General features: G+C 38.5%; 1 protein-coding gene across 1 annotated transcript in view; it reads right to left on the bottom strand.

Moving 5' to 3' along the window:
* The window catches only part of ENPEP (glutamyl aminopeptidase), an 82,440-nt gene extending 64,943 nt beyond the window's left edge, over positions 1-17,497 (bottom strand). Inside the window, exons 1-3 of the mRNA XM_023220032.2 lie at positions 16,512-17,497; positions 4,813-4,954; positions 2,325-2,456 (exon numbers count right to left, since the gene is read on the bottom strand). Of these exons, the coding sequence (XP_023075800.1) occupies positions 2,325-2,456; positions 4,813-4,954; positions 16,512-17,155 (918 nt within the window). The 5' untranslated portion in view covers positions 17,156-17,497. The remainder of the gene's footprint in view (positions 1-2,324; positions 2,457-4,812; positions 4,955-16,511) is intronic.
* Between the last annotated feature and the right edge of the window lie 1,416 nt (positions 17,498-18,913).

Raw genomic sequence — 18,913 nt, 5'->3', positions numbered from 1 at the left:
GGCTCAGAGCCTCTGAGAAGTTTTAAAAGGGAGTTTGGCTTCTGTTGATCTTTTATAAAATAGATGATTGGAAAGTAATGTATTAAAACAGTATTATGTTTGTTTCCCTTCCAAATGATGGAACGCATCACTTATTTAAGACAAAATGTTAGGCTTTCAGTTTTCATAGAAAAACTATTTAAGAAATAATTACCACCTACAGGACATTTTGAAATCTTTTGCAGAACTGTAGTTTTTCATTATGTCCCTTCAAATCCTTTATATAAAACCCATCCTAAGAACCCAGCTAACTAACTGGTACAGGCTCTAACAATTTACCTAGCTAGTATAATATTACAAGTAAGTGTCCTTGGTCAGAGGACCTGGTGATAGAGTCATATTGGAAATTCAAGCTCACTGTCATTATTAGAAAATAACTGCAAATACTATGTCCTCTGCTGATTGGTTAAATGTATTGTTCTTACCTACGAGACTCTGTCATCTTTAGTACAATTGCTTAGCCTTTCTGTTTCCTCTTGGTATTTCTACCTCAAATAGAAAAATTTGCCCAGAATGTAATAATAATTTTTAAAACTTGGTGTGGGAAACACCTGCACATGATGAAAGACAGCCATGCAATAGAATTGTCAATGATGAAGAAAGCAGCTTCAGATGAAAATTGCATGTTTGCTATGAGACTGAAAGAAAAAAGCAAGCTTGACTAATGTTCTCACCTCTATATTAAGCAAGAGGAATGCCATCGACTGCACTCAGCACAATCTAGAAAAAACAACTTCCTCTTTCTGAAGCCATTTCCTTTTCATACCTAATATTATCTGTCAGCCACTGGTAGTTCCCTTTACCATGACTGAAGTTGGCATCAAAGCAACCTATGTGGCAAGGGAAAGTTAGAATATGGATGAGTCCTCATGATATGCGACCCCTTTGAAAAGGTCTGTGGACATCCCCCACTCGCTGTAATTTTGATACAGTATAGGCAGCATGCTGGCAACCCAGGTTGAGGACATCTAAATATCAACTCCTACTACACCAAAGCAAAGGCAAATTTTCCCTTTGTTAATTTCACAGGAAATAGAGGAACCCATCCTCTCTCCTCCAATGACTGATGAAGAGGTAAAGATATTTTCAGAATATCACACTTCAGAAAGCTAAACAAGATACAGTATTTGGAAGGAGTTTGGAATTTAAGTCTCTACCACTTGCCAGCTCGGTCATCTTCAATAAATAACCTAAATTCATTAAACTTCAATTTTTCTCATCTCTAAAATGGGAGTGATGATTTCCTCCTTGTAAAATTATATTACAAAGATGGTGAGGCTTTATATATTTAAACTATAGGGCGCAGAGGTGGATTAACTGGAACTGGCTTAATAGACAAGCTGAACATATGTTCAGGACATAAGCAAAATGGGGGCCTCCAAAATGAAAAAAATTAATTAGGTAAAAGTATGTGGTTCTTCAAAAGAAAACGATTAGGCCGGTCGCAGTGGCTCACGCCTGTAATCTCAGCACTTTAGGGGGCCAAGGCCGGTGGATCACCTGAGGTCAGGAGTTCGCGACAAAGCTGACTAATATGGTGAAACCCCGTCTCTACTAAAAATACAAAAATTAGCCAGGCGTGGTGGTGGGCGCCTGTAGTCCCAGCTACTCAGGAGGCTGAGGCAAGAGAATCGCTTGAACCCGGGAGGTGGAGATTGCAGTCAGCTGAGATCGCATCACTGCACTCCAGCCTGGGTGACAGAGCGAGACTCCATCTCAAAAAAAAAAAAAAAAAAGAAAACTATTGAACTAGTCGTCTTGATATTTTTTTTAAAAGCTTATTTATATTTTATCATACTTTTAAAAAATGCTTTTGGATACTTTGCTGCTACCCATTTTGATTACATATAGGAATGGAGCCATAAACTTCTCAGTGCCTCGTCATTTGAAGGATATTCCTTTACCTCAGGTTTCCTCCTCTCTCTCTAGTTAAATCTGAGAGAGGTACACATATATCCAACCATTTTTTTACATTGGGCATACCCAAACATGTTAACATATTTGTGCCGGTAAACTTAGGAGCTAGTTTTTGATTTATAGCAAATGTTCTCTTGAAATAATTTAAGGCCATAAATATCTATGTCAGTTGTGTTGGTTTATTTTTTACCTGTGTCCTTTCAGCCTACATTTTTCTATATTGTTCTATGTATTATCAAGTTCACAGACCCTGGGGACTAATGAGCTTTTCTGGCATGTTGTTTGAAAAAAAAAAAACTACTCAAAATAGGTAGAAAATTAATTACAAATGCATAGGTGGTAAATTTTTAAAATATAATGAGACTCACAGGTTTTCCACTATTTGATATTCTCTTTACAGAGTGAAACTGATGTACAGCAAAGCACACCAGGTACGTGCTCATAGGGACAGACTTTTCAAAAGTTGTTCGATTCCATTTATCATCCACTGATTCTTCTTTCTATTGAAAAGAAAAAGATAAACTTTTAGCTATCAAAATATCAATCATATATATGCAAGACAAACAAACGATTGCCCCAAACCTTGCTTTCTAGTCAGAAGTCCTTTGTCAAAGCTTAGTGGTCTAATTGTTTGTGGTCCTGTGGAAGAGACTATAGGAAAATTTACTTTGTTTTTAGAACTGTTAAAGACTGACTGAATTACACACTATATTAGGTTTTTCAGCGAGAAATAAAATGTTGACTGGACTATCAGTTGAATAGGAGTTTATCTGTCTACACTAAACACATCATGCTGACCCTAATATTTGAGAGTACTGCAATCTCCTAATGAAAAACAGGCTCGTGCTCAGGTATTTGTCGATTCGACTGTGCAGGAGGGCAATTGCCGTACCTGTAGTGGAAGCCAGTGTAGTGGAACATTGGCTTCTCTTTTCCATCTTTGGTTGTCTACTTCAAAGACCAAAGGTATCGTCACCGAAGTCAGTGCCTCGGTCTCCATGGACAGAGAGAAGGATTCTATTGCTTGACACAACTATTGACCTATCTGGCTTGTTTTGTCCATGCCAGCTCTGCTGTCCTCACTGTCGATCACCAATCCTAACACTTCAACCATGAATACTTGCCCAACTCCTGCTTCCATTATTAAACATTTCCACATCTCCTGCAGCCACTCTATTTGGGATGGTTTAAAAAGAGATTAAGTGAGGGAGGCTGGACTAGAATGGGTGCCGCTGACACTTCAAGCATGTGTGTGCATGCCCTTGTATAATCGTGGTGGGGCTCCAGGCTACATTACTCTACCATAAAAACCTAGTAGTGTTAGTTTTGATCTCCTAAGAACCCAGATATTCTCCTTCTTCCAGGACTACTATTTGGATCTAGTAGAAGGTAAAGTGTAACTCTGCACAGTGAAAAGGGCATAAGGGAAGATCTTAAGCAGAAGTTGGTGAATTTGCCATTTCCCCCCCCAACTTCATCTAGATTGGTGTGTCATACTTTAAGTTTATCCTTTCCTCTTTCTTCTCCAATCAAACCTTAGAAGAAAACAAACTGGTAATTAATGCTCACTGAGGCATGGATGGCTGCTAAGAGTACATTTTAATCCTCTTAAGTGTTTATTTGCTTCATTTTGTTGTTGCTTTCTCAAGGAATATTTTATCATTTAAAAAGATGAATTTTAAGATAATATTTAAAATAGTGGATCAAAAAGATGGGAGACATAATTTGGGGCCAGTGTCCTTCTGATTATTATACCTAAAGATGAGCCTGACCCTTTTACATGTCAAATGTATAAAGTATGTAAACCTCAACTTTGAGGTAATGAAACTCTAGGTAACAACATTATCCATTATGGGGATAGATGCAGTAACAGAGAAAAGTGTTTTATGTTAATGAATAATTTATGCAGGCAGAAATTATCAGCCTTTTAAAAATTTTTTCTTTTTTCTTTTTTAATTGTATTTATTTATTTATTTATTTATTATACTTTAAGTTCTGGGATACATGTGCAGAACATGCAGGTTTGTTACATAGGTATACGCGTGCCATGGTGGTTTGCTGCACCCATCAACCCATCACCTACATTAGGTATTTCTCCCAGTGCTATCGCTCCCCTAGACCCCGACCGCTTGACAGGACTTGGTGTTGATGTTCCCCTCCCTGTGTCCATGTGTTCTTATTGTTCAACTCCCATTTATGAATGAGACCATGCGGTGTTTGGTTTTCTGTTCCTGCGTTAGTTTGCTCAGAATGATGGTTTCCAGTTTCATCCATGTCCTTGCAAAGGACATGAACTCATCTTTTTTTATAGCCTGTTTTTTTTCTCCAGACATTTAACAAGCACTTCCCATTCACCAAAAGAGTCTATGGGCAAAGTGTTCCCTGGAGCTTGCTTCCACAACCCAGTGTTCAAGTGATGATTTTTTTTTTTATAGTAGCTTTATCTTTTTTTTTTTTTAACAAAAACAAAAACTGGGTTTATATTCACCTGAAAACTAAATAGTGAGTAGCCCTCAAATATTTTCAAGTCTGTAATTCCATTAGCTTGCCATTACTGCAATTTGTCACGACTCAGGGATGCTGGCAGCTAAGCAGAGCCCAAGCAGATGTATGTGTCTACGGCATTGTCTCTTGCATAGAAACACCAGTGTGCCTTTCTTACCGGACTGTGATATCTTACAGACTTCTATGACTCAAAGAAAAAGATTGCCAAAACGTATTTCACTCGGCTAAATAAACTATTAGCGCACATTTAGTTTTAGAATTCAATAGGTTCTCTTTCACAGAAAATCAGGTAATTGGCCTAATGTTGTCAATAGACTCTCTGCATAAACAAAACATTTAAAAAATACTTACCGCCACTGGCATATTTGAAAGTGCTTCATATTCTTTGGGATGGGTGATAGATATTGTGTAAGTTGCCTTTTTGTTGGGCTCATCAAAACAAGGAAACGATTTCCTGGCATCTGTCGGTTCATGATCGGTGGCCGCTATGCTCCTTCGAAAGAAACACACAAACAAAATGCATGCTGCTTCTTCTGACAACCCCTATGTCTCTATTCCTGGAGGAAAAAAAAAATCAGCTATGCAATTATAACTATTACATTTCCAAAAATGAGGTTCCATCTAGAAGACTATCAAATACTTGTCAAAAGTTTTCCTGGAATTTTTAGGTTAACAAATTTTTTAAAAATTCTGAGACAGATTGCTTCAGATATTTCATTCACATATTTATTTGTCAAAAACCACAGTTACTTCTGCATCAGCCTAACAGCTATTTTGGTACCATAACTAAAAATCTGTGGAGGAGCAAAAATAAATCCAATTATGAGCTAGTACTCTCTCCACTCCAAACCCATTGAGCAACAAGTAGATAAACAGAGAGCCAAACTTAAAAGCTTGTGTCTAACTGCCCTTTTGGGAAGTGAACAGCTGTCTTCTGTCACAGAGTGGAGTTTATTACAGAGTCCCCAGTCCCTGCCCCTAATGGCACATTCTTTGTTATTTATGTTACATCAGGGACAAAACCCCCAGTTTCATTTCCATGTAAAGGCAGTGCTGAGTAATCTCCTAGGTGAAGTAACCTTTGTCCCAGATTAAAGCTCACTCTTAAAAAGAGACAGCAGCAGTTTTTTTATGGCTCTAACTAGGCATATGCTTGTGTAAACTAAAATGTTAATAATTTCAAGGTGAAAATATTATTTTGAGTAATTGCTCAAAAAATCAATAAGCATACACTTCTTACAGGTAAACATATTACAGTAAGAGAATATTGTATATTTGCTTATTAGAAAATCAAGCAAAGTAAAAAGTATAAAAGTAAAGAAATGGTAATTTCTATTCATTAATAATATGTATACGGAAAAATGTTGTCGTTCAGGATTCTCAAAACTAAGAAAGACATACCATAAAGAATATCAGGCTAAATTATTACATTATCCATTCATCCAAGAAATATTAATTGAGTTCCTTCCACACACACACACACACACACACACACACACACATGCACACACAAGCACCTATGCATGCATGCACACATTTGCAGACATTTTTCTGGCTGCTGTATGAAACCGCCTTTGCAAAATTATAACAGAGGAAATTATGACAGTGAAAAACGTCAGCCCTAACCGACTCCATCTTGCTTTTAACCTTTAAGCTGTATTTGTTCATTCCTGAGCGCAGGCCGAACTAATTTTGGGAAGGAATTCGGTTCATGGTTTGACTCTGAAACCAAATTGATAATAGGCCTTTCCTGAAAAGACCTCCTTCTTCCCTGGGGACCAGTCTGCCTTTGCAGGACTAACAAATTAGCTACAAGATTAGAAATTACAGTTTAGGGGTCATGCAGCCTCTGGCTGCAAGAGTCACAACCTCCTCAAATTCCTCATGGGGATAACATTACTACTGTAAAACCTAAGATTAGTGCTTGAGATATTTTGCAGACTCTGTCCTTGATGGATCAGCTGACACCACCCAGACCAGTAATCTGGCTCAACCAGTTCTGCCATCCCACCCAGGAACAGAAAACAGCAAGAAAAACTCACTTCGACCCTCTATGATTCCATCTCCAACTTGACCAATCAGCACTCCCCACTTCCCAAGCCCCTACCCGCCAAATTATCTTAAAAACTCTGATCCCCAAATGCTCAGGGAGACAAAGTTGAGTAACAACAAAATTCCGGTGTCCTGCACAGCCGGCTCTGTATGAATTACTCTTTCTCCGTTTCAATTCCCCCTATCTTGATAAATCGGCTCTGTCTAGGCAGCGGGCACGGTGAACCGACTGGGTGGTTACATGTATAGATAAGATTCCAGATGGCTTACAGAGTGTTAGACAAGAGAGACACAAATAAATAAATAATTTAGGAGAGTGATGATAGCTCTATAGAAAATAAAACACTGAAAGAGACAAAGAATGACTAGGAAAAGCAGTAAGCAACAACATTAGATAGAGTAGTCACAATCTCTTGGTTTGCCAAGATCTAAATAATAAGAAAAAGCCAGGCAAGTGGAGATTCAGGGAAATATGTTCGAGTAGAAGGAACCATTAGTGCAAAGTCCCTAAGATGAAAAAGAACCTGATGTGGTTGAAGAATTGAAAGGTGTCCCCTGTGGCTAAAGAACACTGATCCAGACGGACTGGAGCCAGAGATAAGTTGGACATCAGGTCAGCAGAGGCCAGATCAGGAAAATATCAGAGATCATGAGAAGAGCATGCATTTTATTTTGATTCAAGGATTTATTACAGTCAAGGATTTGACTGCCTTTGGCCAAATATGCAAGTATTGGAACATCAAAACAAACAATAGGATTATAACTCATTGAATACATTAACAATCTCTGAGTTTTTACTCTGATTTTTTTAAATGAATAAATAAATGGGTGACAAGGGAAATTTCTTCCTTCCAGTAGATTGTCTACTAATGATATTTGAAGGAAAATTTGATTTTAAAAAAATCATCAGTGGGTGCCAAAACAAGGGGGTGAAAGTTTGGGGAGGAAGGGATATTTGCAAGGTTTCAAAAAAACACCCTGAAAGTTACCTAAAGAGAAACATTGTAACTTTACAATGGAGACTTTCGTTGGACACTACCTTAAGCAAGCTATCAGAGGAAGCATCACTAGTAAGAGTTCAAACAAGCACCACGTGTCTCTAATGTGATTTCCTGAGAGACACATCACTTCTGTAATAGTCCTGACAGAGAAAAAACAAACAAACAAAAAAGCTTAACTTGCATTTTTAAATCATGAGGAAAATCAGACAAGCTAAAACTGAGGGACATTCACAAAATAGCTGGCCTGCATTCTTCAAAAACATTAACTTTAGAAAGACAAAGAAGGACTAAGGGACTTCTTTTAGTTTAAAGTTTAAAGGAGTCTAAAAGGGCATGACACTAAATGCAATGCACCATTCCAGACTGGGTACTGGACTGGGAAAAAAATCATTTAAAAAGACATCGTTAGGTTAGTTGATAAAATTTTATTACAGACTGTGAATTAGATAATTGTACCAATGTTAAATTTCTTGATTTTGACGACTGCACTATGCTTATTTTAGAGAATGCCCCTGTACTTAAGAAATATGCTCTGATGTTAAGGGATAAAGGGAGAGGACGTTTCCATGTGCTCTGGAAAGGAAGGGGAAGGGTTACGGGCTAAAATGTAAACAATTGGTGAATCTAGGTTAAGTATTTCTAGGAATTCCTAGTACCATTCTTATAACTTTTCCTATGAGTTTGAAATTATGTCACAATAAAGTTACCCAAGAAAAGCCTCAGTTAAGAATTCATTCTGCAAAAGAATAATCATTGATTAGTTTTGTGACATTAACAGTTTAGTCAATTGAAGTTTCTAAACACCTTGCAGATTGTAGTTAATTGCAAATATATCAGACTCTAAAAAAGCCTGTACACTTTCCCAGAGTATGAAAGTTTTATAGTAAGATCCACCAAGCTCCAACCCCATGTTTAGTCAGCTGCCTTTTTCTTCTGAATTCTTCTGGCTTCTGATGTCTTCCAGAGGCAGAGGAAAAGGAAAAGTCACTCCTTGCAAGAATGTCTCCGCTGAGTCACACCTCAGAAATAGGCCAGCTAACTAATTTGAGAAAATGAGTGTGTGTGAGTGTGCGCGCGTGCATGCGTGCACCACACACATCTTCGTGTGTGGGAGGTGAGAGGAAGGAAGGAGTGGAATTACACTTTCCTAAGCTGTAGCCATGGGGTATGTTTTCAAATACTCTATTTTACTCTTGGCTGGATGCTAGAATATGAATACACACACACACACACACACACACACACACACACACACACACATATATATATATTCCTAAGAATCCAGGAAAGAAAATAATTTTCAATCCTTTTCTTACCTTCTCTTTTTAAAAGATATTCTGCTTGATTGTAGGCAAAAACTACCTTTCTAAACTAGCGTATTCCTGCCAACGGACATGGAACAGAACAGTGTGAGAGATTTCTCTGTGCAGTGTGTTTGGTCCAGCTCAGTGGTCCTCTCAGCAAATGTCAATCACAGCAAGTCTAACTCAATCACAGTGACCCAGATATAGATACAGTGACATTCATCAACCAGAAGAGCTATAGAATGTTTATTTTCTTTTTCTTTTTTAAAGTTCAGAGCCAATATGATTTTACGGGGGAAACCCTTTTCTAAGAGCAAACATTCTTACATCCTAATCCACTTCAGCTACTTAAGTGGGATCTTGACCAAGTCACAAAACCCCAGACTTTTAGTGTCCTCATCTGTAAAACCTGGTCACCAGAACATGTATGACCTCTTCACAGCATTATGGGGAAGTGAGAAGGGGTAGATTACATGTAGTAATACATTTGAAACTCTCTTAAAATTTACATAATGCGGTTAGGATATACCTCATTCTACATCTTATAAATCTAGAATACAAGAATCTACTTCTTATAAATCTAGAATGCTAACTGTGACCTAGCACTTTCACAATCTGAAATATTTCAAATTCTTTCATTTGACTGTAATATATACTGGAACAAAATTACTTGGTGCATATACACTATATGCAATATAAACATTTTTAAAATGGTAACCTGTTCTTTTTCTCATGAACTTCAGAATAACTCAAAAGCTCCTTTTTATATATCCTAAATTCCATCAGTCGGCCCTAAACTTTTCTAAGTGTATGCAAAGTTGAAAACAAGGAATAAGAGATAACAATACAAAACCATTCTAGATCACAACTTATTTGGGAAGGTTTTATTCAGTAATTAAAATCAGATGACTTGTGTTGCAAATTAAGAGAAAAAGGCTGACTAACAGCACAATATGTTCAGGAGTGACTTGTGGGTATGTCCTGAATAATTATCACGCCAGGCAAATGTGTTGGAGTAAACCACCTTCCCACAAGGGCCCCCCTATGCCACATTAATAGGTCACTTACTAGACCTAGAACAATAAAATGATAGTCTACGCAATTTAGTCATTTCCAAAAGGGAAGAGCATTTCTCTGGCATCTCTGAGTGGATCAGATCAAGGTGACTTTAGAGAAAACTGAGGGAGAAGGGACGATAGCACAAACTATGGCTTGGATCACTCTGAATCGATTCTAAAAACAAAAACCAAGAAAGGTACCTAATTATCTCATAAATCGTCTGGTATGCTGCTTCCAGGGAAGACTCTCCAGCTGTGTTGAGCAATTTTATAGCTGAACCAGCAAAATAAACAGCAAGTTTTGGGTGAAATCCTTAAACACAGAGCTTCTGATTCAGAACAGGTAGTCACAATTGCTAGAAGTCTATATAGACTAAATAAAGGGTTCCAGAATTATGTACAGGAGCAGACTGGTGAAAAACAACCCCTCTAGGTTGTTCAGACTTCTGTGTATTTTTATGGTGGTTTGAATTATCCAGTTAGTTATTTAACTTTATTTTCCAATTGCTTTTTTTCTATATAGAAGATATTCAAGGTCAAGTAAAATTTCTTTTTGTTTTCTTGCTTCTAAAATAAAATAAGTTTACTTAGCCTCCTGCAACAAGTAAACAAGACCAAAAAGAAAATATATTCTTTGTTTGTTTGTTTGTTTGTTTGAGATGGAGTCACACTCTGTCACCCAGGCTAGCGTGCAGTGGCGTGATCTTGACCCACTGCAACCTCCGCCTCCTGGGTTCAAGCAATTCTCCTACCTCAGCCTCCAGAGTAGCTAGGATTACAGGCATGTGCCACTACCCCTCACTAATTTTTGTATTTTAAGTAGAGACGGGGTTTCTCCATGTTAGCCAGGCTGGTCTCAAACTCCTGACCTCAGGTGATCCGCCCACCTCAGCCTCCCAAAGGGCTGGGATTACAGGCATGAGCCACCTTGCCCAACCAAAAATCTATTCTTATTGACATTCCTATGGACAATGGGATAATAGCTCAGCATACCAATCTAAGAATATAATCAACAAACTGACATACAATAAAAATTTCAAGGTCAAAACTACATGTGCTTGAGTATACATACACATCCATGCACGTAAGAATACATTACACACACACACTTAATGATAATTATCTCACCGATGTTTCCACTCAACTCCTAAATCTTTATTACAAGCTCTAACTTTGTGCTTCAGACTTACATATGCAAGTGCTTACTAGTCATCTCTTCCTAGATGTCTGACAAGCCATCAACACATCTGACACTGAACTTATGACCTTCCCTTCTAACGTGGCTATTTCCCACCTATTTCCAATATCAACTGAGGTGAAGGCTAGCTGGGGTATCCTAGACCCATAACTTTAACTCACCCTTTCTTGTAGTCAATCAATCTGCAAATCTTGACTACTTTACCTCCGAACTATTTTCTCCATTGTGCCCTCTCTTCTCTATCCTGAAATCACTTTTCCTATCTGATTCTTATCTTCTCTTTCCTGGATTGCTCCAATATCTTTCATATATCCAAGTGTATAGTTGAGTTAACTCTTTCTTTCACCATCCATATCCAAAAAGTCACCAGGTAATTTCTCCTTCGTAATGCCCATAATGGCTATTTTTCCTTTTCCTCCATATGGGTTTTCCTCAGTGATGTCTAGCTAGCCTCTTCATATAAACTTCCCCTACAAACTAATTTTCTTGTCCCCAGTATGCTTTTCTGACTTGGTGCGTTTCCTTTATGCCTGCTTTTACTTTCTCACTGGTCTCTGCTGCTGAACTCCCACCATAACATCAAAATTCAGCTTAAATCCTACTAGTGCTGTGAAGAACACCTTGGAAGCCCAAACTAGAAATGATCTCTTTAAAATTCTGGTTGTACTTCCTGTCAATTCCACTGTTTCTCTGCCTTTAAACTATGGAATTTACATTCCTAAGTATAAATACACACACACACACACACACACACACACACACATATAAACTCTTCCTTTCCACAGGGTAGGGAGAAAAAACCAAGGGAAAGTTTTTACCTAAGTGGGAATGTAGAGATATTCTTGGTGGAAGTTGGGCTCGTTTATGGGAAAGGAGCTGTGGTAATGCAATGTGTCCCAGCATTTGCCAGAGGATACTAGTCATGTGAGAGCTTATATGAAAATATTTCCATATATTCCATTTAACAATATTTGAGTGCTCACTGTGTGCCAAACAGTAAATGAGAGACATATATCCCTACTCTTAAGAACCCCACAGAAGAATCTATAGCCACAGATAGTTGGGAAATTACATAGAGGACATTATCATATAAAAATCTCTGAAAACCCTATAATCCCAGCTACTCAGAAAGGTGAGGTGGGAGGATCACTTGAACTCATGAACTCATGAGTTCAAGCCAGAAGATCTACTCCAGCCTGGACCTCATCTCTTTAAAAAAAAAAAAAAAGTCTCTGAAAAGTTCCATAATTAAAAAACAAAATCCAAAACAGATCATTGTGTATTTAGTATTATTGCACAAACTGATTTAGCCACAGAATCTCTCCCCTGCTATTTTTCTGGTAATATCCACTGAGATCCCCATGCAACTAGAATTCTGCGGTCCATACTTTGGGAAATGCTAAGTAAGCATAATTCAAATGCTTACAAGGAAAAGCCAAATCTTGGAGAGAAGAAAATATATACTTTGGAGTTTGGGTGGAGGGAAACTCTTTTAGGGAAGGGAACAGCTGGAAATCCTACATAACACAGTGAGAAAATGGGAAGAAGGAGGGTGTGGTCAGAGGAACATTCCAAAGGTTCCAATCCTTCCAAGTGAATTTCCTCAGACCCTAAAGAATAGACTAGAGAGTAGGAAGAGGTAGATCAATAAAGAAAAAGTGACTGGATGTTTCTCAAACTTTCTCCTTCCACGCCCCACTAAAACTCTGTTCCCTGGAAGACAATGTGGAATTCTAAATTGTGCCCCCTTTCTTCCCCATGTCTCAATCTTGAGAGAAAGCAACTTGGGTAGCTGTGAAGTTTGTGAAGCTCAAAGTCCTGATTGTATTTGCAGAAATTAAGTAATTTTGGTGACTGCTGAGTGCAATCCTGTTTAGTTTGCATTGTGGTTGTCACATTAATATCCCTAACTGCTAATACTCAATCCTGGAGCTACATTTTACGTTAAGGTCAGAAAATATAATTTTTGACTCCGTACTTCACATGTATTACTATGATGATGTTTAAAATGATACAAATGTCACATACGATGAAACTCACTCTATAGTATGAAAGAAAGGCTCTGCCCCCTGTGGACTCCCTCTGGCGGCCCTTATATGGAGCCTGTGGATGAGAACTCCTAGAGGCTGCATTGCCAAAATATTACTCACAGGCTTGAAAAAAAAAAGCATGATGCACTTTTCTCATATGCTTGAAATATTTCAGACAACGAAAACAAAAAGTATTCCATTTAGCCTAAATGAGGTTATTGAGCTGACGCCAGATCTGTTCCAAAACCATGTGTGTGCAGTACAGAACTGGCAGCATCTTTTGTAATGTGAGAGCTTCAACTGCTCCCAATGAAACACACAAACTTGGGAACACCAATCCTCAGAGAGAACTGAACTGAGCATCAGCCTTCCTCACCGATCTCGCCGTCATTTCACATTCTGCAATCAAAGTTAAGTCAACTGAGCTTCAGAAGGGCAGCTCTCTGGTATACATTTTATGGCAAAATTAACTGGTACTGTAAATTAACTCAAAGAGTGAGAGTATCTGTGTATATAATGCTTTTTTAGACTTATAAAGTACATAATACAAACATTAATGGAAACTACGTAGTTCCCATTTTTGGCCTTCCTAATATGTGTAAAATGTTATTTCATTTATTTTATAAATATTTTGATGGTTTTACTCAGATAAAATTTCTCTTGTCTTTATGACCTAAGACGCAGTTTTAAAGTTTTAGCAATAATATTTAAAAAATCTTGACTCGCTTTCACTTTAATGAATTTTTAGAATCTCTTTAAGGTGGATATTCTTCAGAATATTGCCCTTCCTTCGACCATTGGCAAACACTTTTAAAAAATCATTGTATTATTAATAAGGCTCAGAGAAATAGGCGCTTTCATACATTGTAGGTGGAAATGGAGTTTGGGACATATTTTTTGGAAGTCAGTTTGGAGACACACACACATGCATACACATATTCATGCATATATATGTTATATATGTATATGCATGTACACATACATACCCAGACATACACGTGTTTATACACAGGTAGTATTGGCCCATCTTCTAGGAATTTTCTTAAAGAAATATTAGAAAATATTCATAAATAGTTATTTACAAGGATAGTCAGTATAAGTATGTGCCTTCTTCTAGATCCTTATAGGTGAAAAAATAGGAGCAACTTAAATACCCACATTTAATGGAAAAGTGAATCAACTACATTGTATTCATACAATGGCCTACAATGTATCCATCAAATCGTTTGTGGAAGAACACCAAATGACCGTATTAAAGCATCGATGCTATATTGAAAAAGCATGTTACACAACACTATGTATAATACAATTATGCCACAGCTATCTATGTCCAGAAAAGTACTAAAAGAGTCTGCCTAAATGTTAACAATGGCTATACTTGGGTAAAGAATTTATGGATGAATTTATTTTTTCTTATAATTATTCTGTTTTCTGAGTTTTCTTCAATAAATGTATATTATTTATGTTATCAATAAACAAAGTAACTATTACAATATTTTGGTATATTTGTACACTTTGACCCAGCAATTCTATTTTTAGGACTATATCCTAAGGAAATAAACAGATACACATACAAAGAGGTATTTAGAACTATGTTCTTTGGTGATTTGTTTATAATAATAAAATAGTAGAAACAACTCAAATGCTCAACAATAGAATTTGTTTAAAAAAATTACAATGAATTCAAGCAATGGAATATTTCACATCTTTAAAATCAGATCCTTAGCTGTGTGCAGTGGCTCGTGCCTATAATCCCAGCACTTTGAGAAGTAGATGTAGGAGGATTGCTTGAGCCCAGGAGTTCAAGACCAGCCTGGGCAACATAGCAAGACCATGTCTCAATAAAAAACAAAAAACAGATTCTTGAAAACATGTAAGAACAAGGGGAACTTCCCAAGACATTAAGTAAAAAAGGCATATAGATAGATATAATGCAATTAAAGGTTTGATTGCCTAGAAAAACATTAGAATATACATTAATATGCTAGCAGGGATTACCACTGGGCAGTGAAATTACTCACAGATTCTTTTGATTATCCTTTTGGATAATTTTTATGCTTTCAATGATGTAATTTTTATGAACATAAAAAAATGTAAATGGTAAGAGTGTTTTATTGCTAGCAATATTAAGATGCAGGATCTATATAAGCATGACCCCTCCAGATATTTTCTTCAAACTATCACTTCTACTCAATTTATCAGTTTACCACACAGGAATATAGGAATATTTAAATGTTTTGTTTTAGTCCATGAGTCTGTCTGACAAACTATAGAAAGAATTTTGACCAAAAATTTTGCTTGCTCTGTAAGATGCTTAAAACAACAGGAAAAAGGAATATTTGTGGGTGGACTGGCCCAAGACTCACATCTCTAAACTGTGACACAAATCTTTCTTAATCATTTACCTCTTCAGAATCTAAGCCAGCAAACCAGTCCGGAGACAACACAAGGTGTAGTGTAGCCTTCCTCCCTGATGCAAGGGCTACATCCACAGTGTGAAGGAAGATTTCTGGAGTTCAATGAGAGAGTTTATGCCTTTAATATAGCTCTGGTAGTAGCCACTGATAGATCCAAAGGCTAAATAGGTGGGTAAGTAGAATAAATATCTATCTACCTAGATAGATATTTGTATACAAATATTTGTATGTATTTAACTATTTAATATATCTTTTATGTTGTAAAAGACTTAGCATTACGTTTGCATATTGCATGATGAGCAATAAGCCCCAAAATTTATCTATGCCACTGATATGTGGACTCAGTGGGTATTTCCTGAAAGCCTATGTACAAAGCATGGTTCTGGCCATAGGAGACAAAAAAAAAAAAAAAAAAAAGTCATTTCTTCCTTTCCAGATGAAGACACAAAGACAATTCTGTGGATCACATGTAATTTTTCAATGTCTCTCTTCTCCAAAAAAGAGACATTGGAAAAAAAAAAAAAAAAAAAAAAAAATGGACAAAATAATAACTGAAATTTACTGATGTTTCACGTAAATTTAGTGTAATACCACTTTAAAAGTTCACATACATTGCTATATATATATTGCTACATAGCCTGGGAATATCACTAGTGAAATTTACCCAAGGCAGTTTTTACACCTGAGATAATGTACGGAAATCTTCAAGATAGGGTGCAGTATATTATTATTTCTCCTGATGGAATAAAAGACTTACACTGACTTTTGACTCCACAAAGCTCGTTCACTACTTTCAAGTTTTATGACAGGGTTTGGAAACACAACAGGGCAACAATTTTGGCTTCCCAGATGGACAGCCAGAATTGAAACCAAGAGCCGATCAAGATCAGACCAACATAATAATTAAAAGTGGAGAATGAAAAGGAAAGGAAAAGAAACGGAAAGCAGATATGTGAGCTTAAGGGAGGTAAAACAAAAATTAATATTTACTTGACTTGTCCGTTCTCCGTGTAGGTGGTTCTGTAAAACCCCACGAGGGAGCCGTTCAGCCAGCCGGCGAACTCCATGGTCAGGAGATAGAGGCTATCTCCACTGCTGGGGGTAAGCTCTTCCTCCGCCTCGACCACCACGTACTCCTGCTCTTTGTACTCGAAACATCTCCGGACTTGTACCTGGTCCCCCGAGGGCCCCTTCAGCTCGGGGAGCCGGGTGATCCTGGTCTCCCGGAGGTGCAGCCACAGGTACCGGGTGGGCGCGCTCAGATTGATGGAGATGCTCACGGTGCCCGTGTAGGTGTCCTCCTCCAACAGGGGCTTCACGTGCAGGTCGTAGTGGACCGGGTTGACGAAGTCCGGCAGTCGAAAGTTTTTCCACTCTCCGCTCTCATCCTCACTGACCGGGCAGATGTCCTGGTCCTGGGCAGGAGGATCTGAGGGGCTGGCCGTGGAAGAAGGCAGGTGGGAAGGAGCCGGCGCAGTGTCCGGCCCACCATCCCCGCTGGAGTCACACGATCTGGTCAAGCCCACAGCAAGTCCCACTATTAATCCTACACCCACCACCACCGCACAGAGAATGGCCACGTGTTTCGTTTGAATGCAGTATCTCTTAGAGCCCTCTCTCTCCGCAAAGTTCATTTTTGCTTCCGAAGTCAAGTGTTACACATAAAAAGATGTTAAATTTAACTAACTAACGTCAGCAGACTTCCTTTTTAAATTGGAAGGAATCCCCTGATTTGGCAGCCTGTTTTCGCTTTTCCCACACCTCTCTCTCTGGCTTCTTGCGCCTTTTCCTCTCCCTTTTCACGTTCCCACCAACCACTCAGGATGAATGCGGAAACAAGGAGGGTGGAATGAGGACTCTGTAAGAGGAGCCGAGTGGGAGGAAGAGGGCTGGAGAGAAGACTGTCAGAGCTCCCCTTATAAACGACGCATCTCCACCCCTACCCCTCCTGCACTGCAGCGAGTTAAATATAAAACAGGGCTTCGCTTATCAGCCAACGGGAGGATGAGCCCTTGCCAAAGCTCCGTCAGCAGCTTTCAGGGAGGAAGCGTTTGGGAGAGGTGTGCTTACGATAGAAAATCTCAACCTTTGCCACTCAGCCTGGGGCTTCTTCCTGTTGTGTTCACAATCTCTCCTTCCTAACTAAAGGGCTTCTTGAATTTCAGCTATTTTATCAGATAGCTTGCCAAAGAAACTAAATGTTTTCTTTTATTTTTTTCCCCCTCATATTATGTAAACGTTCAAAATCTGTCCTTTGGAGAAGTCATATCCTGGAATTGGGTGCTCAGGGTGATTCAAGGACCACCTAGGTACTCAGTAAATATTTGTGGAATTAGATTAGGAAAGCATAGCCAGGTAACGCTAAATCAGTTCAGCTGGTGCTGGATGAATGCGAGAGGGGGATTCCAAAGAAATAAGCCAAAGCAGTAGTGGAGCTGGAAAGCTTAAGAAGAAGAGAGAGAGAGCAAGAGGGGGAGAAGTCTGAAAGGACAGAGGGACAAGGAAGAAGCCCTGCTTGTCTCCGCAGTGTGCCTCCAAGTGAGACTGACTTCCTTAGACTTTGATGAGGTAGGGTCAGATGTGAAAATTAACCTGTTGGTAAATCCATCATCCATGCAAATCTATTATTTTGTTTCTGAATGACAAGATCAGAAAGAAAAATTGCAATGAACTTCATATTTACTGACAGCTTAGCTATGGACTGACATTTAGAGCGGGTGTTATTGCTCAAGGTCACACACCTGGCAAATAGCAGAACTCGGGTCTGAACCCAGGTTGTCTGAGTCTAAAGTCCATATATCTGGCCAGGTGTGGTGGCTCACGCCTGTAATCTCAGCACTTTGGGAGGCTGAGGCAGGTGGATCACCTGAGGTCGGGAGTTTGAGACCAGCCTGGCCAATGTGGTGAAACCCTGTCTCTACTAAAAATACAAAAATTAGCCGGGTGTGATGCTACACGTCTGTAGTACCAGGTACTCAGGAGGCTGAGGCAGGAGAATCGCTTGAACCTGGAAGGCGGAGGTTGCAGTGAGCAGAGATCGTGCCACTGCACTCCAGACTGGGTGACAGAGTGAGACTCCATCTAAATAAATAAATAAATAAAATTTTTTAAAAAATTAAAGTCCATATATCAATGATTGCATTCTACTGCAATCATTAAATATTCATTAAAGGATACATATTCAAGGGTTAAGTAACTATGAAAAATTTGGCATTTCCCCAAATGCAATCCATGGATATTAACAGATCTACTTGCCAAGCAAACAATGCTGGGTTAAAGTGAAAAATCTTCTTTTACTACTCTCTATTCTTGCAGAGCTTCCAGATGGTGACACAGATTATGAGCCTCCCAGAGAGGAAACGCAGTGGAGTACTTTCCCCATTTAGTTGACA

Source organism: Piliocolobus tephrosceles, chromosome 3 (genome assembly GCF_002776525.5).
Source record: "Piliocolobus tephrosceles isolate RC106 chromosome 3, ASM277652v3, whole genome shotgun sequence".
Taxonomy (NCBI): Eukaryota; Metazoa; Chordata; class Mammalia; order Primates; family Cercopithecidae; genus Piliocolobus; species Piliocolobus tephrosceles.
The sequence above is the reverse complement of the archived record's forward strand: the minus strand, read 5'-3'. Positions and strand labels throughout refer to the sequence as shown.